Raw genomic sequence first — 23,702 nt, forward strand, 5'->3', positions numbered from 1 at the left:
CCAGCTAGCAGCGCACTCCAGGTCATCGTAACCCGGAGTGCGCTGTTCTCACAGCAGGGTTTCACGGGCTACGCCCGTGTTAAACCCTGCTAGTTACCTGGCTTGGATTGTCGGGTCACTCGACCCGGCGATCCAACTCTCTCCCCTTTTACACCAGGGAGCTGCCTGGGTTAAGCCTTCAAAAACCCGGGTTTTAGCTCCGGTGTAAAAAGGGTATAAGGGAGGGTTAGGGTATACTGAAAATACTTGCCTGTCGGGAACTTCACTGCCGGTCTTCCGGCGTCGGGATTTGATATTTCATACCGATCCCTTACAGACGGCACTTTATAGTTATAGCCAAGTTTCAAGTAATAAACAAGAATTATACAATAGAAATACAGAGAATCATCCCTATTCACCTCTGTAAACACATTATACATTGCGGGGCTCCAGCTGCCATGGTGGTCTGCGCACCACTGACAGATGCAGGATAATTAGTCATAATCATTATCCTGTTGGATCTAGATATGAAGTTTGTAATTAGCAGCCAGACAGAAGTATCAGTGTCTGTTCCCGCTGTAGTGAATGTGCTCCTAAGAAATAAATAGATATTAAATATTCTACAGACAGACAATATGAGTTTTCTTTGGCCCAAATTGCTTATTCTAAAAAACAGATTTGGGACAGTCTCAATTTGAAGAAAAATTTAATATTCAATGTAAAATGACATTGTTTTTGTCAGAGGACAAGACTTCTACCCATCATAGGATTAAGGGAGAAATACTAGTTCCCCCCACACGACGAGATGTATTTATGTGGTGAGGACACAGGAATAGAGTCTGAAAATTTTTCGTTAAGTATAAGATCAGTTTATGGATAAAACATTGTAACAGAATGATCAAAAATAGAACAATGACACGTACACCCTTTATTATGTCCCCGATAAAAAAAATTTACATCCAGTAAGGACCCATCACACGCGGCAGTCTGAGGTAATTCACGTTTCCCATCCTTGAAAGTCCCAAAAATATTAGGAACAATATGGTAACAGAAAGTTATAGGATAGATCTGTCTCTGCAAGATATTTCCAAATGAATTCCTAGATCAGCCACTAGGGGCAGACCACCATCACATCCACACCAAAGTCCTAAATTCAGGCCATCGAATTCTAAGGGTGACAGCTGTATTGGGCAATAAAACCAATGAATGAAGACTTAGCAAAATAGAAGTTGTTCCTTAATACATGTGCGGAAGTTATAAACACCATTTCTGCAGCGGTCGTAGACATACACACCCTCTGGCGCGGTCACTAGGTGAAGCAAAAGCACTGGATTATTATTTACATTACTGCAGCAGATGGTGGTACTCCTTTCTTGGTGGTACTCCTTTCTCTCACCCATAATAAGATAAAAACCAGCAGATGTGACTTGTTCTTTCTATACACATATTTGTGCACAAGACGGGACATGTAATGTATTCATCGAGCTTTTTCCAAGTACGCACACACTATTTGCGGGATTGCACTGCGGCCAAACATGATCACAGGGAATATGCGCTGATTGCACAAGATAAACAACATAACCGGATGCGCTGGGGGTGGTACTAAAGCGGGAGCAATATATACACAGATCAACAAAGGAAACCATGCAGCGTGGACAGTACAAAGAGAAAATCACCAAACAGGACGACTATGTAAAGCGGAGGATGCCACAATACCGCTCTGATAGGGACAGTAGCTACTGCGCACAAATGCTGGATATTGGCTATGAATCTCTGCAACAGGACAGAAGGGCAATATGCAGAACTTCGTGACCATGATCAGTGCTATTCAAGACCCCATGGGCAACAGAAAATGGTACAATACCCCAACAGGGATGCTTGGGGTCACAGACGATGCGATGATGTTACCACAGTAAGTCAGTAATGACCCCGAGATATTAAATCAGTTTATGGATTTCATGTAGAACATGAACATAGTTATAGAATTTTAGCAGTTGATCTGTTGTTACACAAAAGTTACACCAAATAATTAAAACACTACCATAAAAGTTCACAGGAAATTCTTCTGTCCGTTTCATCCCCGGGAGCTGAATCTGCAGAAATCAGTGCATAATAATAACTTACACAAGTCCGGAGATACTGCAATAGTCTTAGAGGGAAAGATGACGCTCTTCCAGCTGGAGCACCTTAGGAAACAGACCTCCACAAACAAGTATATATTATATATTTTTTATCATTTTCACAGGATCCTAAAACAGGGCGACATTATTATATACACCATCTTTACAGCACGTGTTGGAAGATTCAAATAAAAATACAACCAGGCTGGGAAAAAGGAAAAAAATTATCTGACCACGTCAGAGATGAGCACAAGGAATAAATAAGTCTGTGTCCTTCAGGTCACCAAAGTGGAGGATGGAACAAGGGTCACATCGCAGCCGCTCTCGTCCGCTCAGTCGCCCATATTTACTTTGGAGGTCTGGAAAAGAGAGAAGGAAAGTTAGTATAACGTAGGGATGGTCCGATTTCTACATATAGAACCTCGTCTGATGAAACGACTATTCCCATTGGTCGAGAAGCGAGTCAGCTTATCCCTATACAGTAAATGCTGTGACACATGCACGCTACTATCTTATTGGAACATTATCAGCAACCACTGCAGCACCATAGACACCATCCTGAACATTGACAGCCGCAAATTGCACCCCAGCACTAGCTCCCGCATTTGGCCCAGTGGAGGTCATTTGAACGGGTTGGGATGCCGATGCTCGGGATCCTGGCGTTTTATCTTGTATCCTAAATCCAGACAGATTTAGGATACAGACACCTGTCGGTAAGTATCCTAACCCTACCACTAACCTTAACCCTCCCTCTCTACACCCTAAACCTAACCTCCGCCTCTAGTGCCTAACCATAACCCACCACCGCTAGTGCCTAACCCTTACCCTCCCCCTAACCCCACTACTTAGGGTTAGGATGTCGGCACCGGGATGTTGACTGGTGTCAAGATTCCGGCACCGCAATTATGACAACCGGGATTTCAACTACCTCCCCTTTGAACTCTATCTCCACTTACAGATGTGTCCAGATATATCTAACCTCCTTGAGCGTTAAACAGCTCTTCTAGTCACGCCATGCCGTGGAGCAACGCCGTAACGACGAGCGTCTTTTCGTGCAACTTTTCCCCTTAAAATGTGTCTTGTTCGCAAAGCGTTGCTATTAGGAGACACAATTAAAATCATATGCCTATATTCTGTGTGTGACTGCATCTGCATACGAAATTCTACATTACAGTGTCACAGCCGCATGCAGATACACCCGCAGTCGCACACGCTTCAGGCATGTTGCATATCACTTTAATCAGCAGAAGCTGCTTGAGCGTCCTGCTCGCATCACTTTGCAAATAAGACATTCTAAAGGGAAAACGTTGCATAAAAAGACACTTGGCGCTACCAAGTCGCATGGAGCTCATTCGTTATGTGTATCGAGACTTAGCACACGGAGGGCAGATGTATGTGGACACATCTGCACTTCATGGCTTAACAGGGACACATAGGCCGAGCCGGTTACCACTATTACCGCTATCCAGTGTAGAATTATAGCTGGAGGAGAGACCTTACCGGTTCTTGGCGAGAGGGCCTGATGCCCATAAGACCCTGTTCATTTATAGCAGCATCATAATAGAAGTTTCACGTATTCAAGGTCGACCCTCTAAGCACCTACAGACTGTGACGAGATTCTCAGGCTGGCGATATATATGCATTTGAATACCAACATCTCCTGTATCTCCTAGACCAGTGGTTCTCAAACTCTGTCCTCAGGACCCCACACAGGTCACGTTTTCCAGGTCACCCAGCAGGTGCACAAGTGTAGTCATTACACACTGACACATTTTAAAAGATCCACAGGTGGTTATAAATATTTCACTTTTATTCTGTGAAGAGACCTGGAAAACATGCACTGTGTGGGGTCCTGAGGACAGAGTTTGAGAACCTGTGTCCTAGACAATCTGTGCTGTGAGGCTTGGTGAGCTGCCCATATGACTAATTTCCTGCACCAACATTGGCTTTAAGTGCTCTAATATCATCATATCTGAACTTGACTGGTTCCCATTTTATATGCCAATATTGCACTTAAAGTGCCTACGTAAAAAAACAAAAAATGCACTTTCTGGAGTTTATATTTCATTATTTTAATATATCATGTAAGTTTGTATATTCTCCTTCTGCTTGGGTGGGTTTCCTCTGGGTACTCCGGTTTCCTCCCACAATCCAAAACTATACTGGTAGGTTAAATTAACATGCATGTGGTACGGAACATAGACTGTAAGCTCCACTGGGGTAGGGACCGATGGGAATGGCCAAACATTCTCTGTAAAGCGCTGTGGAATGTGTGCGCGCTATATTAAACAAGAGATATGGTAAGAACTTACCTTTGTTATCTCTGTTTCTACGAAGTCCATAGGGTCCACAGGGTTGACCTTGGGGTATAGCTGGATCTGGACCAAGAAGCAGGCTTGCACTCCAAGCCTGCTTCTTGGGCTTAGAAGCGGCCTTGGTAGTCGACTGCCTCGGGAAGGACTGACCTTTGGCCTTGCCCTGAACCCGAAAGGACCGAAAGGCAGAGCTCCGTACCTTGGTAGGTGCAGAAGCCGAAGGGAGGAAGGCTGATTTAGACTTAGCCAGAGTATCCACTATTTTGTCCAAGTCTGGACCAAAAAGCAACTCTCCATTAAAAGGTAAGGCCTCCAGGCCCTTTTTGGAGTCTGCGTCAGCTCTCCAAGACCGCAGCCACAAGGACCGATGCGCCGACACAGCAGCCGCCGACACCCTAGAGGTCAGCAAGCTTGCATCCAACAATGCATCCCCAATGTAGGAAGCCACAGCCCTCATTTGTCCTATCAACGCTCTCTGGATATCCGAAGCATCATCGGGAAAGGTATCCTCTAAAGCGTTGGCCCAGCTCTCGATGGCCTTAGCCACCCAAGAGATGGCCATGGACGGACGGGCCACAGCCCCAGAGAGAGAGTAGATAGATTTTAAACAAGTCTCCACTTTCCTGTCCGTGGGATCTTTCAGGGAGGAGATCGACGGCAAATGCAAAGTAGCGCTTTTAATTAAGCGGGTGACATGGGAATCCACCGCAGGCGGAGTATCCCATTTCCTGCAATGAGCCTCAGGAAAAGGATAGTTGGAAGCCAACCGTTTCTGCGGTTGGAATCTCTTGCTGGGCAACTGCCAGGCCCCCGCCATATGATCCGTCAACTGGTCTGACAGGGGAAAAACCGTCGAAGCTACTTTGGCCTTTTTAAAATTAGGGTACTTCGACCTGGGAGCCGACGCATCCTCCTCTATATGAAGGATGGCCCGCACCGCCCTAACCAAAGCCGGCACATTAATGGAGGAATTAGCCTCCACCTCCTGGGCCCCGGCATCTGAGTCAGAATCCTCATGGATCTCTCCGTCATCCGAAGACACGTCCGTGTCCGTGAACTGCGCCGCCAGTGAAGCCGGAATGGGTCGCTTGGACGCCTTTGGGGGCAAATCACTTTGCAACATTGACTGAAAAGCCGATGACGAGGCCGCCAGGCTCTGAACAGAGCTGGAGAGGACATCCACCCAGGGAGGGGGTACCGTCTGAGGGTACCCCTGAAAGGGTACCACTGACTGCTGCGTCACCGTGGGAGACTGTACGTATACAGGCAATCCCGCATAAGGACCCACAGTCTGAGACCCGGGAGGCGACTGCACCAGATGCGTAACCCCCGGGGAACGGGGGATGGTAGGCTGGGGCAACGCCCTAGAAGGGACCGCAGTCGGGACCGCAAGCCAGTCCGCGATCGACGCCAGCACTTGTGTAAACATCGCCCAATGAGGATCCTGCGCCACCGGGGGTTTAGAGGGACCAGGTACCAATTGGCACCGCCCACACAGACCGTCCTGAGACAAATCCACCCCATCAACCCCTGCCGAACAGTGCTGGCAGGAAAACAACACAGGAGCCACGGAGCGCTCATTCTCCTCATCAGACATGACACAATAACTTTTGCAATAAAAGTGTATCACTGAAAAGAGGTGAGGCGTAAATCACCCACGCACTCCCACATATGCAACACAAACAGCTCACAATATGGTACTGCGTAGCACACCACTGTATGTGACTGACCTCACAAATACGTAGATCTATATAAGTGAGGTACACAGAAAGAACACCCCTCCCCCACACACCTGCGGGTTGTAGGAGAAGGAAAGGGATAGGTATAAGCTGACAGTAAGAATAAATAAGCACAGACAGCAGCACTAGCAAAAGTCACATACCATGCAGAGAAGTTATACTCACTGCACCTTCCGCTACAATCAACCTCCCAGATTCAGTGTCTGGGAGGGCTATAGCGCTGCGAACACAATCCGTCTGCAGGGGAGAGGTATGCAGGGGGACCGGTCCATGCACCGCCTGGGAGATCTGCGTTGCCACTGAGAAGATGGCCGCCGGAGAGCTCTGAGGAGGAGTGGCAGAGGCAGGAACAGCCCAGCGACACCAGCACGCATTAGAGAAGGTGCGCTGGGCTGAGGGGAGGATCCGCTAAACCAGGGAAGGCTGCCTCCCCTGGTTAGCGATTAACCCCAGGGACGCTGGTTCCCTTCCAGCCATTACTCCCTGGTGGTCCAGCGGTCACGCGGGGTATGCAACAGAAGGGGGAGCCCGCCGCCGCTACTAGCGCCGCTGGTCTGTCCCCAGAGACCGGCGGCTGAAGACTGCATTTTCCCCCGCGCACAGCGCAAAGCGCTGCACGCGGCTTACCTGGCCCCGCAGAATCCGGCAGCAGTGAGCGGGAGGTCTCGGAGCCACGCTAGTACTGACTCCGGGGTCCCGCTGCGATCCCCAGATCAGTACTGGCGTCGCAGCGCCAGCGGGGCTGTTAGAGCGGCAGCGTGGACGTCCAGATGGACAGTCTAATGCTGCCGCTCTGAAGAAGTAAAAAAAAAAAAAAAAAAGATAAAATCTTCTTTTAAAAAAATAAAGCTTAGGGGCTGCTTATGCAGCCCCACTGCGCCAGGGTGACCCGACTCCGGCCGGGCACCAACTAAAACTGAGGTGCTGTGGCTCGGGGGCGGGGTATAGAGGAGGACAGACCCAAGTGCATCCTGAGAGCAGCAAAGCTTTAACTGCGTGGTGCCCGTGGATCCAGATCCAGCTATACCCCAAGGTCAACCCTGTGGACCCTGAAGTAGAAATAACTGGTAATAAATAAATGTGCTACTACTATATGCAGTTTTGTGTATTTTAATTTGTAATTGAAAATAAATCAATATTTCCACACATCAGCCCTCCTCCGGTTTGTTTTATTTGGATATGTTTTTCAGCTCTCCAGATTTAGGTGAGCAGCAGGCGTGCGATAATTTACTCTTGTGCTGTTGGATATGTATTAGCGCCATATTTCCTTCCTATTCTATAACTACACAGACGACTGATAACCCCAGGGTCTGCCATGTGTCATGTATAGATGGCACAGGTGTCACTATACATAACGGTGCATTATGGCAGAGAATACTGTATACTATCTGTATAAAGTACAATACTGTATACTATCAGATTAGTTCTGTGAAAGGTCTTTGATATTCCAGTTAAAAGGAGAGAAGGGGGGGCGGGGAGATAAACGATCCGGGCATTCAAACACGTTTAAACTCAGCGCCTGCAGCACAGAGGCGTAACTGGGTTTGATAGATAGAGATAGAGATATATATATATATATCTCATTTACAGTGTCGTAATTCATGGTCATAACATCCATATGAGCCATAAATTGATGTCCTGTCAACATTGTTTGAATATCAACACACTGTTTTTATAGTCATTCTGTCCCTAAGCCTCATGGAAAGGTCAACATTTTGCAAGCATCGATTAACCGTGTCGACATCAATGTCAACCTTCTGCATGTCGGCATAGTCACCGGAGATAAGCGATATGCAGACAGTAACATAGGCTGTCTGTGAAATTAGAGACCACACATTTAAAGAGAAGTCCAACCAGCCAACTAGTTGGAACAGAGATCTGGTAATGTATGGGAGAAAATTACAAATCGGCTATTTGCTCCAGAACGCCAGATAACGAACGAAGACGGTCTTTCAGACAAGTTGGTAAAAACAAACGGATTTAACCAACTTGTCTGATCGAGCATTTGCTGGCGACTTGGCTGGTTGGAGTGATACTCTTTGGATGTGTGGCCAGATTAAGGGATATGAGCGCAACTTCTTATTTTCAGGTTGAGCTAGAAACAGTTTAACATAAGTTTATTATAACAATAATAAAAAAAAAGGTAGAACAGAAATTCCAGAATTATCCATATATCTACCCAAATACATAACCTTTTAGAATATACAACAAAAGGTAACTGTATCATAGGTCACATTTATACACTATTAATGTATTATAAAGAGGAACAAGGTCTGGAAAAAGCCCCAGGCCTGTAAGGTCCGTATTAAATCACTGGCTGTAGTAAAGCCACCCCTATATCATTGTCACTATACTTCTGTTTTGAAATAGATTCCAGCATACCCAAGATGGTCACACTGGTCTGTAATATCCTCTTATTGCCAATAGCCGTCACTAAAGCTCTTGGTCAACAGTAAAATCCTCAGCGATCGACCAAACGTGACCGGGGACAGCAAGGGAAACAATGAGAGGTCAGAAAATATTCACACGTACCTGCAGGATCGCCACGATCACACCAAAAAGCCCGATGGCACTGCCAAATATCTCCACAATGAGGATCTTAACAAAAAGGCTGGCATTCTGCGCATCAGCAAGTGCCGCACCGCTGCCAACGATACCCACGCAAATCCCACAGAACAGGTTCGAGAATCCCACGGTGAGGCCGGCACCAAACATGGAGAACCCTAAAAACAGATGAATAATAGGACTCAACCACTAGAATAAAAGCGAGGAGCAAAATGGAAAGTTGACAAACACCACTAGAGTCTTTCAACTGGAGTTTAGACACTGTAGAATTATAGAAGCATTCCTACTGAAAATTTCCAGAAGGGTGTAAGGGACAATCGATTATAGAAAATAATATTCAAAAGCTTTTCTATAATCCAGTTTTGGAAGATAGACAATTCATATACACTGCTGCCCTCTTGTGATCAGTTAGCAGAATACAAACCGTAAAAGAAGCTTCCAGCCATGATTTCAAGGTCATTGCTCATACAGCTCCACATTAAAAACAAATCATGTTAATTGCTGACTAAAATAATTTGATGTTGCTTACAATGGTCTGAATAAAAGCTCCTTACTCCCCCTGCTCCAATCTATGCTGCACCACTGTTCTACAAGTTGATCTTGTTGTATTTACATATTATTGTAATTTTTACAATAATATGTAAATATTATTGTATAATAATATAATAATATTATTGCCCATGTTTAAATTTATTCGGTAAATTCCCTACTGTTTAAATTTGTATATCAAAGATTAAATAAATGGCTCTAATAAATGCTGTGTGTTAATCTGAAACATGTACAGCATCAGAGTGACAAATTACATGTATGAATTATGTCATATAGGAGTGTGTGACAGGAGCCACGTCACAGCTCCGATATACTCTGTGCTGCTGGGGGGGACCCTGCTCCTTTCACTATATAACTAAGTCTTTGGCTTTCTGCTGCATCTATTCCTTCCTCACATGCAGCCCTGTCCTCTACTAACACATCACTCATCTCCTGATATACTCTGTGCTGCTGGGGACCTTGCTCCTTCCACTATATAACTAGGTCTGTTTCCTGCTGCTCCATTCGCCTCCTCACAGAATGACATTGCCCCTGTCACATGCAGCCCTGTCCTTACTGACACATCACTCATCTCCTGATATGCTCTGTGCTGCTGGGGTGGGAATAACTCTGTGTCCCCATCAAACATGACAGATCACTGACCTGCATGGTAATTCTTCCTCCCAATAGTCTCTGGAGTTGTACCTGAAAAACGCTGCAACACAAAAAGAGATGTTCGGAAATTTGCACTTTTACATTTTGTGTGTTATTAGACACAACATTATACATATACATTTTAATATTTTTAATTCTCTCTCCTTTATTAATTGAAATTTATTTCTTTTTTCCTGTCAAACACAGTGAAATTCTTCAGGTATAAGACTATATCAGCAATTACATGTGGCTTATTGTAGCAGGGTTATACACAGCCTTGGTGTTTATTCTAGCAACCTGCACCTATCACAACTCGTGCAGTTCCTCTTTCCTACCTGTGGTGTCGCTCTCTGCTCTGGTGATTCTACGGTAGCACACTCAGCTAATGCAACAAACTGCTGAGATAGACCAGAGTGTGCTAGAAGCACCAGACACCAGAGAGCGACACCACAGGCAGGAAAGAGGAACTGCACGGGTTGTGACAGGTGCAGGGTGCTAGAATGAACACTATGGTCTCAAACGTTTAATTACTTTGTCCTTGCTCTTACCAATGAATTTTTTTTACCTGGGACTTATTACTCTTAAATACAAGAATATCATTAAAAATTTGTACTTATTTGTTAAATGTGACTACTGCCATCAAATAGCTGAAGTCATAGATGTTTTTTTAATCTTGATTTAATTAGTCATGTTATATGAAAGATTCAGAACTATTGGGTGAGAACAAAATGAACACGTGTATGTTTGCAAGTCTGCTCTCACCAACTGGTTAAAGAAACTATTTTTTGTATCCTTGTAATCACGTAAATCAAACATTAGGAGGACTAATTGCCTACAGATATCAGTAACTATTAATATATGTTGTCACTGCAGGACTGCGAGGGTAGCTATACTGAAAAATCATCATTCTAAGTGAACCAGTCACCAGCAAAGTAGAAGCTGAGCCCACCTTCTAGGCCAGCGGTTCCCAACCACGGACTTCAAGACACACTAACAGTCCAGGTTTTAAGGATAGCCATACTTGAGCACAGGTGACTTAATTAGTACCGCCGTTATTTTGATTTAACCATCTGTGCTTTAGAATGGATATCACTAAAACCAGGACTGTTAGTGTGCCTTGAGGACCGAGGTCGAGCATCACTGTTCGAGGCTCATCCAATATTCATTAGAATATTGCCCACCAGTTTAGTGGAGATTAAGAGGGGAATTCAATTAAGGGCGAATCCATGCGCCCAGCAGAATGTGCGCAGCAGGGGGCGTGCTTTACTGCAGCAGGATTTCGCACAGAAGTGTTCGCTACCCCATAGTGTAGCAAGCACATATGTGCGAATCGGGCATTCGGCCGGGTGAAGGGTGCGAGACGGGCTGACGATGGCAATTCTCACCCTTCGCCGACAACTGAATTGCCCCCTTCCCCCAAAGCCTTGTGCCTCTGCGTTGGCACCCATGACTAGATAAGCGGCATTCCACAATATTAGTCCAAACTACACAATGGCTGCCTAGACCACATGCAAGTGCTGGAACACTAATTGCTTGCCCACTACAACACGTACCCAAAGCCTATGTACAGTGTCACCCACACAGTCGTTCAAAGGGAAAGTTTATTCTTTTGCGATAAGTTGTTAGAGGTACATAGGGACAGAAGAAAACAGATCCTTACCTCGGCCATATTGCTGATTACAATGGCCATAATGATGCCATAGATTGCCACAGCCTCGCAGAAAATGATGCTGGGAAAACAAGAAGATGATAATGAGGATCACTCTCAAGTCGATATCTGCCAATTAAAAGGTGGTATTATTACAGGGGCCTTACTCCGGCATATCTGTATCGACAAACTCACAGGTGCCCAGGACGCTTTGCCAAAAGTTAAACAAGTCTGTGGGAAAGTGCTCTGTTCCCGTTGGGCTGGGAAACGATTTGTGAAAAGTTGCTGCGGGTTTTATTTAGTCACTAAATCAAATTTTACAGTTTTGACATTTTCAAATGATCAAACTTCAGCAGAACCATTGTAATAAGTCACGCGGAGCATATTATATTACTTACTAGCAATCACAGCTTACCTGACCAAGTTCTTGGTTTTAATTCGTGGAGCTTTCACCCCACCTCCCAGGATACTGGAGCCAGTGATGTAGATGCCCCTAGAACAAGTCAGAAGACACTGTGAGAATAATAAAGTGCAGCTGTTTAGTCACAATGCGCAGAACAACAAATGGTTAACAGTATATCAATCACGTTATTCCGTAACATTAGTATGTCAGAAAACACACACCCCAGGGCACATAGAGGAGAGGAACTGCGGCTATTTTATCTTAGTGGGAACATTCTGAACCCCGAAATTGTCACAGGCAAAACGCTCACAGCTCCGGGTGTAAATACAGAGTATAAAAGCCACAGGCAGAACGTGCACAGCACAGCATGCACTGTCTGTAGGTCACACGCTCCATGTGACAGGAATATGCTGTATACACAGTCATACAGTAATACAAGCAGCAGCCCCCCCATCACTCACCATGCAGCACCCACCACAGACAGAGAGATGGCTAATCCAATACCAAGGTTGGCCCACATGTATGGCGATGTCTCCGTCAGGAACCTGGAAAGAGAAGAAGTGCAACAGACAGCCCCAGTCAGTGACTTAAGTAGAATCATCTGAAACATACAGTGAGTGAGATACTACCTACAAATGACCATGCCTTCTACTAGCTAAAAATGACCATGCCTTCTACTAGCTACAAATGACCATGCCTTCTACTACCTACAAATGACCATCCCTTACACTACCTACAAATGACCATCCCTTACACTACCTACAAATGACCATCCCTTACACTACCTACAAATGACCATGCCTTACACTACCTACAAATGACCATGCCTTACACTACCTACAAATGACCATGCCTTACACTACCTACAAATGACCATGCCTTACACTACCTACAAATGACCATGCCTTACACTACCTACAAATGACCATGCCTTACACTACCTACAAATGACCATGCCTTACACTACCTACAAATGACCATGCCTTATACTACCTACAAATGACCATGCCTTATACTACCTACAAATGACCATGCCTTACACTACCTACAAATGACCATCCCTTACACTACCTACAAATGACCATCCCTTACACTACCTACAAATGACCATCCCTTATACTACCTACAAATGACCATGCCTTACACTACCTACAAATGACCATGCCTTATACTACCTACAAATGACCATGCCTTATACTACCTACAAATGACCATGCCTTATTTAAAGTTGGAGGTAAACCAATATTCGCGAATGTGCAGCCTGTCCATTCATTAGAAATAGGTGCCGGCACGGAAGCACAAGGCAAAGTGTATGTACCAATTTACAATCTAAATAGCACAGTATATCAGTTACATGGCCATTGGAAACACACGTGCTAATGTGAGACATGGTTGACATTGTATGCACACTTTGGGCCTGATTCTAATTTGAGAAGCAAAAAAAAAAAATACACATATATACACAAGTACCTGGACAAACCATGTTGCACTGCAAAGGGGGCAAATACGTTTATAATGTTTGCATGTAGGGTAATTACTGGCCTCTTGTGCATGTGGCCTAAAAACGCTAAATCTCTCTGCACATTGTACATCTGCCCCCCCTGAAGCATGGTGTTACCAAAAGTGTCACTGGCTTTTCATTTTTTTTTTGCTTAACTCCCAAAACTCAGAATCAGCTTCACTGGGGGTAATTCAATTGAACGCGGTGTGTATAGCGCCAGGAAGGAGTTCTCAGAGATATTCAATCGTTTCCCCCGTGCCAGGCACTTAGTCGGGAGATGCTGGTCAGCGCAGCAGGGTGTTTAGGCGCGCTAAACGGTATTTTCCAACTTAAGTGCCAGCCGTGATGCTGTTAGCGACATGCTAAGATGAAAAACAGCATCGGGGCCATTGAATTGCCCCCACTGACTATTTACCAATATTTGGAGAAAAGGCTAAAATTAACTAACATTGTATGTACAACTGTATGAGCTGAATGTCTACCGACATTCCAGCACGAACCAAGGGATGTGAGACTGCAAAGAGCACTCAACTTCATAGAGACAAATCGATTCCAGAGTAAGGAGTCTGATGAAGGAAGAGGAGGCGATAAGGGATCCGGTCAATATCCCGACAGTCGGAATGCCGGCACTTAGAATGCCAGCGCTGGAATCCCGACACCTGTCAGAATCCCGGCACTAGCATCCCGACGGCAAGTACTGCAGTTAGGGTGAGGGTAAGGATTGGGCACTAAGGGGCGAGGGTTAGGTTTAGGGTGCAGGGAGGAGGGGGGTTAGGTTTAGGCACGAGGGGCGGAGGTAAGGTTCAGGCACCGGTGGAGGGAGGGTTAGGGATAGGATTCTGACAGCCGGGATCCCGTACCCAACCTGATTATATGCCTCTAATATATAGATTTTATAAGACCACTGACATCATAACCTCGCTGTGTATTTACCCCCTGCAGTGTACAGTCGTTACCTTATTAATACCTTCCTATTACATTGGAAACAGAGAGGCATACTGTGGGTTATAGGACCGGCTATATAATACTAAAGTGACAGAGGGTAACCAGGCTGCGCTTCTTAATACAAGAGCTGCGATTCCCTTCATGTATCCGTGCTTGCATGTTCTCTCTACTCCCCCAATGTTCTAGCACCGTGTAGATGCGGTGCATGCAGCCATTTATTTTCCCTAAGGTGCGATCACAGTACATATATCTGTACTATTACTATCATTACCATGCAGGAATTTGCTGGTTCCCTGCCCAGGGATATTAAACACCAGCTCGGGGAGGATCCCATCCATTACACCAAGTCACAAGACGCTCACAATATACAATAGGCTGTACGTGTCCCGGAGGAACTGCCCCTTCCCCAGACAGCCGGGTGCCACCTTACATAGTGCAGAGAGACGGGAAATAAAGGCGCCTGCTCAGTAAGATCCTTCTTCCCAGTTTTATCATTTCCAGGACCAACTACCAGTATAAACCAGTCAGATATTTCCAGCTGGAGTAACAGGACAACTTCTCTGTGTGGCCAATAGAGTTTGGAGGGTGAGCATCCACATTAGTTATAACTAAGTGACAGACCACAGAATGGTGACATAAAGAATAAGCATTGTTTAATTAAAGGGCTGCATAAAAACACTTAGGGCCTGATTCAGACCCGCTCACAAGCGCTATGCGCTCGCAAGCGGGTCGATGGTCGGGCAGTGTGCGAGCCCCGGAGCGCGGGGGGGGTGTGGCAGGTCAAATGGAGGCATTCCCGAAGGAGAGCTCAGTAGTGAGCTTCCTGCTCTATTAGAGCAGGAAGCTCACTGGGGCTTGCGGGAACGAGACCCTACCCACAAGGGTCTCGTTGCAAGCCCGAGGGTCGCGACCATCACCTGGCCGCTCGCAAAAGCTGTGGGTGGTCACCCACAGCTTAGCGAGCGGCCAGGAGGCCGGTTTAAAACAAAAACAAAGAAACGGCCGCCCTGATTCAGAGCAAGCGCTCGCTTTTTGCGAGCACCTCTGAATCAGGCCCTTAGTGTATAATCAGTGAGGTGAGGGTCGGAGGCACTGCGTCAACATGCGACTAAGACATCAAATGTAGTATGACAACCCCATATAGGGTGCAGCGTTACCACAATATGATCACTGTGACAGGGCCTATTCCGGCGATATAAGAGAAGAATAATCGCTATTTCAGTGCTGGCATGTCTGCGTGTGTATACTGGTCTGACTGGAGTGACCATGTTATAGGATCGAGGAAATGTGTTAGTACAGTACATGTAGTAAGTACCATATTGCTGCCTCCTGAACTGGTTCTTACAAATTATTAAATGTAACTACAGGGAATAAAATAAGAAAAAAAACTTTATACCTGTACAGACTTCTATGTACACATGTATATCCCATTACACACAGTGAGAGGAGACCCCTCATCAGGACAGGACCACAGAGACACAGGGGGGGGAACCTGTACAGCCTTCTATGTACACATGTATATCCCATTACACACAGTGAGAGGAGACCCCTCATCAGGACAGGACCACAGAGACACAGGGGGAACCTGTACAGACTTCTATGTACACAATGTATATCCCATTACACACAGTGAGAGGAGACCCCTCATCAGGACAGGACCACAGAGACACAGGGGGGGGAACCTGTACAGCCTTCTATGTACACATGTATATCCCATTACACACAGTGAGAGGAGACCCCTCATCAGGACAAGACCACAGAGACACAGGGGGAACCTGTACAGACTTCTATGTACACATGTATATCCCATTACACACAGTGAGAGGAGACCCCTCATCAGGACAGGACCACAGAGAGAACCTGTACAGCCTTCTATGTACACATGTATATCCCATTACACACAGTGAGAGGAGTACCCTCATCAGGACAGGACCACAGAGACACAGGGGGGACCTGTACAGCCTTCTATGTACACATGTATATCCCATTACACACAGTGAGAGGAGACCCCTCATCAGGACAGGACCACAGAGACACAGGGGGAACCTGTACAGCCTTCTATGTACACATGTATATCCCATTACACACAGTGAGAGGAGTACCCTAATCAGGACAGGACCACAGAGACACAGGGGGAACCTGTACAGCCTTCTATGTACACATGTATATCCCATTACACACAGTGAGAGGAGACCCCTCATCAGGACAGGCTGGCAGAGACACATACATACATACCCCATTGCAGTGAGAGTAGACCCCTCCATCTGGACTGGACGAGCAAAACCTGTACTCATTACTATATACCAGAGGTTCCCAAACACGGTCCTCAAGGCACCTCAACAATTCAGGTGTTAGAGATATCCATGGTTGAGAACAGGTGGTTAAATCAAATTGACTGAGGTACTAATTAAGTAACCTGTGGTGAAACATGGATATCCTTAAACCTGGACTGTTAGGGTGCCTTGAGAACAGAGTTTGGGAACCTCTGTTATATACAAATACATATCCCATTGCACACACAGTGACAGTGCTCAGTATTGAGGGTCAGTGTTACAGTGAGGATAACCTGTACCAGTGACTTCAGACACACAGGAACCGGGCTCAGCCAGCCACACAGTGATGGCAATCTGCTATGTTGTGAACACAAACACAGGGGAGAGGCACGGGCTGTTTTAGTAAAGATGACTTTTCATCCAGAGACAATGAGAAATAAGAGATGTCCGCTCCTTCCTTTGTCTTCTCCAGGTCACCAGCAAGTTTATACAAGACACTACAGATCAGTAATATAATGTCCTAATTCCTCCTCCAGCAACACTGCTGTATTCTACATTTACTGCTAGAAAATTCCCACAGCATAAAATCATGGTTAGTATTATGATGGCTCATTCACACCTATCCGCTCTTAATGCATTCTTCAGCCAGTAACACCTGACCAGGGCACAAGGAATTATTGCCTCCAGCACATATGCACCATTGCATTCTAAAGTTTTAACACTACACAATCTGTTTCTCATCAGCTAACGGTGGGCTCCCAATACAGTAATTCACTGAAATTAAAGTACAATGCAACAAAAGTGCAGGGACTACACATTAACATATTGCACATTCGCACGGTTGGCATAGTGGTTAGCATTACTACCTCACAGCACTGAGGTTCTGGGTTCGATTAGTACAAAGGCCCTTTGTAGAGTTTGTACGTTCTCCCAGTGTTTGCCTGGGTTTCCCCTGGGTGCTTTGGTTTCCTCTCACTATGCAATAAATATACTGGTATGTGCATGTATACATATAGAATGCAAGCTCCACAGACCAGGGACTGAAATAAATGACCAAAAGTAATCTCTGCACAATATGTGTGCGCTATATAATCATCTATTAATAAATAAATAGTGCTCATTAGCCTATTTACTCAGCTCATGTGTGAACAAGCCTTGAAATGTAATAATTAATTTGGGAGATTGTGAGAACATATATGTAAGGGGCAAAACAAAACAAAAATCAGACAGGATTTAAATAAACTCACATATTTACTGCGAGCTGCAAACGATTAATACATTTTGTGTGAAAACACTTGCACATTATAATCATGGATAAGAATTTGCTGTACAAAACAATGTTTGCGCAGCTTGATAAAATGTTCAGACCTCGCCTGCAATCTGCTGACACAGGAGGCAGAACAAACGCATTTGGTTGAAAGTGACGGTTACTGGCGCAGGTCACTCTTCATCTCAGAAACCAATAGACAACCTTTATGTGCTACGCAGCTGCCCCAATATTGCTAAATACCAGCAGATAAACGGACATTTACAAATATGGAGACACCAGGAGACTCCACACACAGAGACTGCCAAGGAGCCATTGTGATTAGATAGATGAGCAGTTCGGTTTTGGCTCGGATCGTAACGCCAACTTCAGATCTCGGAACGAGGCAAAACTTCACCTTTCACAGACAAAGTTGACCTTTTGCCTCGTTATGAGATACGAACTTGGTGGTAAGATCTGAGTCAAAACCGAAGTGCACATCTCTAGTTGTGATGTGAGCTAAATATATTATATGTTGCACTAATTATTTAGTAATGTAAGAATAAAGCCACTTACCAACCAACATCAAATCGAAACCCCAAATCAAATATTGTGTAACAGGTTCCTAGAATATAAAACAAGGCATGATAATCAGTATTTTTACATTTCTCCTCACAGATATAACAAATGTCATATGTTGAGACGGCCTTTATACATCACTAATTATTATGAGTAACAAGATTATCATGTTCCTAGATCTTTGTAACGGTGAGCACTACCTGTACACTACTGTGTTACTAAGAGAAAACCCTGAGTACACGAGAGACCTCCAAACATTGTTCGCAAAGGATTCTACACAAGTGGAAAGAACATCCCAGCCTGGTCGGGGTCATGTTTAATAATGCCGGGATGTTTATAATTATGGCTGGAAGAGGAGACCACTCTGCATGATCGGCAGGAGCTCCAGTGACCGAAAAACACTCGTCCTGCTTTGTTTCACGTGCAGAGGCAGCGAAAGTGATGTCAGCCTGGGACTCAGAAGGGAAATCAGCAGCAGAGGGCAACAAACGATGGAAGAGCATTTTCCGGGATACAGATAACCATGCATTGATTCAAAGCTGCACATTTCAACTTGCGGCTCAGAGTAGCCACTTTCATCAGGCACTAGTTGGGTTGCAGAGCATAAACCGTTCATCACACCTTGCAGGGCCTATTTGTGAGTACAGTGGTACAAAGGTCGCTATTGACATGGAGAAAGGCGACAGTCAGATGAATCCTCATGTGTACTACACAAATTGAGGAATAGAGGTGTGATGCCAACCTAAAGATCTCCACCACCTGGAAAGGGTCCTGGTGGTTCTGCAATACTGTGTGATGCATCTTCCTGACATGGTTTGGTTTCAGTAATTAATGGATTCACTTCATTCCATGTTGTGGCATTTATTTCAATGCCAGAGGGGTGACTTACAGAATGACAATGCCCCGTGCACAGAGTACTTGTGGTTGTCCAATTATTACCCAAACGTCACGTTCTAGTCACCAAGCATGAACCCATACTGCCAGAGGAGTAACTTTCCTGTGGAAAAATAATGCACTCTCAAAGCCTATTAATGCACTTTGTTTCGGATAGTCAAAGATAATTGAATTAAGTGTGCAGTAATCTACATCGATTTCATAGTTTACAGTAGCGTTCGGAGCTGTTAACACTTGTTAAAAATACAAATGGAATTTTATTGGACCATTAAGGGGCTGACATGTTCATATAAAATATATCAAATAAGCTGCAGATAAGGAGGAGCTCGGACACCAAGTTGCACCCACTGGGTCAAAAGTATAGGAAGACATTTTTAAAATTTGATTGGATATGGAAAAAATTGCATTTACCAGTAAGTTTGAGTTAAAAAAACACTGTATAATAAAACAGCTTTTCCATCCTTCCTGCAAACAAATGTGTGACCGGGTGAACTTGCTCCGCCAGGCAATCAGATTTTTGACACTGGTAGAATAGAGGGTGGTTACTCATACCGGAGTAGGCTCAATTCACACCACTGAGGAAATCCCTTGCGCCGTCAGTAACCGCCCAGGAGGTGTTGCAGCAGGAGGTGCCTTTGGTAGGAGCCCATGTGGAACAAGCAGATGTAGAAGCGAGTTGCGCTACCACTGCGCAGACGGAGGAGTCAGTAACAGGTGGTTACTGATGGTGAGAGGGAATCCCTAAGAGTGGTGATGTAGGCCCACTCAAGGACTAGTAACTACACTCTATTCTAATCAGTGACAAAATTAAAGTAGCAAAAAAAAGTTCATAGACATGATCAATGTAAAAAGTACCTATCTGCAATAAGTCAATCAGAAACTGCTAGCGCAAGTGCTGGCGGCCTCATCACTGTCAATTTACACCAATCGCCAGGTACCCATAAGGAATGCGGCTACTGACATCCTCATGAGGGTTTGTTCCCAATCATGCCCTTCCTGTTCTCTGCACACGTTAGCCTACACTGTGGACTTCTCCAATCGCCAGCAGTGTCAGATGCAAGAAAATCTGCATATGGTTTTCTGTGGATGTACACAGTATTAATTGTGGATTTTATACTACAAAAGACAGCGTAGGTCCAACTCAGCATAAAAGCACAGACACATCGCTCTAAACCTATACATGCACACAGAACCCAACCTCTCTATTCTACCATTCGTCAAATTAAACCATCTTATATATAAAATTCATTGGTCTGTTTGTTGTCTGTCCAGTAATGCATTCGGACACCCCTGCACCGATTGGGATGAAACCATTGCGAGGTGGTCCAGTTCGATCATGGCCAGGTATTAGGGGGGTTAGGGTCTCGGTTGGACCTCCCGTTGGTGTATGCTGGGCAGAACTCTGAACCGGGCAGCCTAATCTGGGCCTTCCACTGGATGGATTTGGACGACATCACATAAAACGTAATAACTTGAACACTTATACCCAGCTAGTATGAAATATGGAGATAGGATGGATTCTAGTAGAATCCATCCTATCTCCATGCAGAGGACGACATGCAGCTGGTAAGCTCGTAGCAACGCCAAACGTCACAGAAGCCAGTTATAGAGATTTGAGGAAGTCCTGACAGATATAGAGATGGAGCTCTGCTAATAAGTTCCTCAATCAGTGTCCAGAGGGGAAACCAAGATTTGGAAATAAAATTAATCATCTGCAACGCACCAATATTTAACTGCATGTGTGTAATGTAGTCCCATATCTCTGCAGTAGACTGTAGGTTTCAGTATGGCGATAGATGGCCATAAATGAGAACAAATTAATATATGTCACATCAAACAAAAAAAGGGGATAGACCCAACTACTCCCTTTAAAATCACTAGAGTCTGTATTTCTGTACAGACAGCTTATTATCAGTGTTAAAAATAACCTCTGTCTGTCTGAGAGGTTCGTACGTTTGAATGATATGTGGGACAGTTGAGAACCTGATGAATAAGATTAGAAGAGATGAAACCAGACTGTCCCAGATCAGAGTCACTGTGAGAACACAAACTGTTTACCCCCCAACAATGAAGAACTGGTGGGGCAACTCCTGCATTGCGGGCTAAATCTAGTATAAGGAATCTAGTTTATATATTTACACTTCATTACTAAACTGGTCACAATAACTATCAAACAGAGATCACGTTGATGTTTAGCACTTCAGATATCGCCCAACATGCACCCAGTTCATAAAACAGACTTTGGCCATCACAGGCCAAATCTAATCAGATTTGATAGGGCAGAAAGAAAACCTAGTTGGCAGGTGCACAAACACAGAGACAGGCATTTGATGGTCCTCCAATCAGTGGGCAGCTGTAAATGCACTTCACAAAACAGTTGTTCACCCACCTAGGTTCTCCATATAGATGGACAGATGGGGGATGTAGTTAGGAGACCAATCCCGACAGCGGAAGGGCACTTACCAAACGAAGGTAAGTCCGGGGCACCCTTAGCGCTAGCCGCGGGGGGAGGGCTTAGCATTAGGGACTCTAGTGGGGTTAGGATTAGGCACCACCGGGGGGAGGTTAGGTTTAGGGTGCAGGGGGATGGGTCATATTTAGGCACCCCTGGGGAGAGGTTAGGGTTAGGATACTTACCTGCCCCAGCTGGGATCTCCTCCTGTCGAGCATCCGCTAAACAGCCGCCGGCATTCCAATCCCATTCTGGTTAGATCTCATTGTTTGGGTGAATGCATGGGGCAAAAGACGGCATGAATTAGGACCCTCAAAAGACAAATCCAGCACAGTACACTGAATGATTAGGGATATACTCCACAAAACAAAGTAGCAAGCAGCGACCGATCCTGTTCTAGAATATTCTTCCTTCCCAGGAAATAGGCACAAGATGGGCACGCTAGAGCCGGGTCTTCGTGGAAACTGTGATACTGAATAACTGATCTTCCCTCTTCTATTAATATCACTTCCCCAAAAGCAGTGACAAATCCAACCAGAAATACTGAGATTAAATGGACAAATACTGTGCACACAGGGCAATGTCAGATAGATAAGGGGATACTACAATGAAATAATGATTTGCAAGGATTACGAAGAGGTTTATGGATGAGATCTGCCCATACAAGTTCTCAAATCCACTACCTGTACAGTAACAGATATACAGCAATATACGTACAACACAGTGTCTAATAATCACCTGAAGTAACCCACACCAGAGATTACATGTAGAAATTATTTTTCCCCAATACAAAACATCACATTAACACAAACATAGGAGGAAAGATGGATGGAGTAGGCAGAATAAGAAGTTCAATTCTGGACACCAATTAGATTGAGGACACATAAGAGGATTCATTTTACGCACTCCCTCAATGCTACAAACTACCAGGGCCCCAACAGCCTCTGCTCCCTATGGGAGCCCAACAGCCTCTGCAGAGTGGCCCAACACTGACATTGGGCGGGCACTGGGAGCCTCTTACCAACGATGATGAGGGTGGCCCAGAAGGCCAGCGTGATCCCGGTGTACAGCATGAGGTGCCCGTTCATGGTGGAGCCGGCGGACGACATGATGCTCTGTGCGGCCGCTCGGTGTCACACTGACCCGGGAGGAGAGAAGCGCACCACGGATCCCGGGGACAGGTCAGCTGACGCCGTCTCACCAATCACCTGACTGTAGGACACGTGACAACCACCATGGGCGTCACGCCGCAGTCCGCCCCTCACAGGTCTGCCCATAGTACGCCTCCTAACGTCAGCACGGTGCCTGCGTCTTCCGTTCTCCGGCGCCATGTTTGTTCCTGGCGTTAGGATTCATCATCATGTCTCTCTGTCACTGATAGTAACTACTGCCTATTGCCTTCCCTGGAGCCCAGAGGTCGGTCCCCGGCCGTGTCACCGCTCTCCTGCTCCAATATGCAGCCTGAGAGTGGACTACAAGTCCCAGCTCGATTGGCTTTATGACCTTGTCTACTGCTCTCAAGTGTCTGTATGTAAAACTGCTGGGCACCCCTGCAGGGAAATTAATGCCCTCGAGAAATTAATAGGGTTGACCCACAATATTTTCATAGAAACTTGTGCACTGGATTGGGTGCTGTAATCCCAATTTATCAATATAGCATCAGCATACTGCGTAGCTAAGTAATCAGACGGTGACTTTTATTTTCCAGTACAGATGAGAGCAAAAATATAGTTGCTAATGGGTTAGTGGTGACCAAATGTATATAACATCAATTTGTACTATATGAGTGTTAGTTCCTAATGCTAGAGAAACTGTATACATATATGGGACTATTATCTCCCACATTGCAGAATAAGTCCGC

General features: G+C 45.3%; 1 protein-coding gene across 1 annotated transcript; it reads right to left on the bottom strand.

Annotated features, from left to right (window-relative positions):
* Nucleotides 1-668: 668 nt before the first annotated feature.
* On the bottom strand, nucleotides 669-23,097 carry ATP6V0B (ATPase H+ transporting V0 subunit b). Its single transcript, XM_088460667.1, has 8 exons — nucleotides 22,863-23,097; nucleotides 18,493-18,541; nucleotides 12,413-12,496; nucleotides 11,964-12,041; nucleotides 11,561-11,630; nucleotides 9,910-9,961; nucleotides 8,686-8,876; nucleotides 669-2,458 (listed from the first exon to the last, which is right to left on the bottom strand). The coding sequence occupies exons 1-8, from the start codon at nucleotides 22,948-22,950 to the stop codon at nucleotides 2,432-2,434; spliced, it is 639 nt and encodes a 212-aa protein (XP_088316793.1). The 5' UTR covers nucleotides 22,951-23,097; the 3' UTR covers nucleotides 669-2,431.
* Between the last annotated feature and the right edge of the window lie 605 nt (nucleotides 23,098-23,702).

The sequence above is a fragment of the Taudactylus pleione genome, unplaced genomic scaffold (genome assembly GCF_031769625.1).
Source record: "Taudactylus pleione unplaced genomic scaffold, aTauple2 ptg000969l, whole genome shotgun sequence".
NCBI classification, from domain to species: domain Eukaryota; kingdom Metazoa; phylum Chordata; class Amphibia; order Anura; family Myobatrachidae; genus Taudactylus; species Taudactylus pleione.

Coding starts and splice junctions, on each gene's coding strand:
- ATP6V0B (XM_088460667.1), bottom strand. CDS start 22,950: ATGTCGTCCGCCGGCTCCACCATGAACGGGCACCTCATGCTGTACACC. Junction 12,497..18,492: donor TTTCGATTTGATGTTGGTTG/GTAAGTGGCTTT, acceptor TTCTCTTTCCAG/GTTCCTGACGGAGACATCGC. Junction 11,631..11,963: donor AAAACCAAGAACTTGGTCAG/GTAAGCTGTGAT, acceptor TTGTTTTCCCAG/CATCATTTTCTGCGAGGCTG.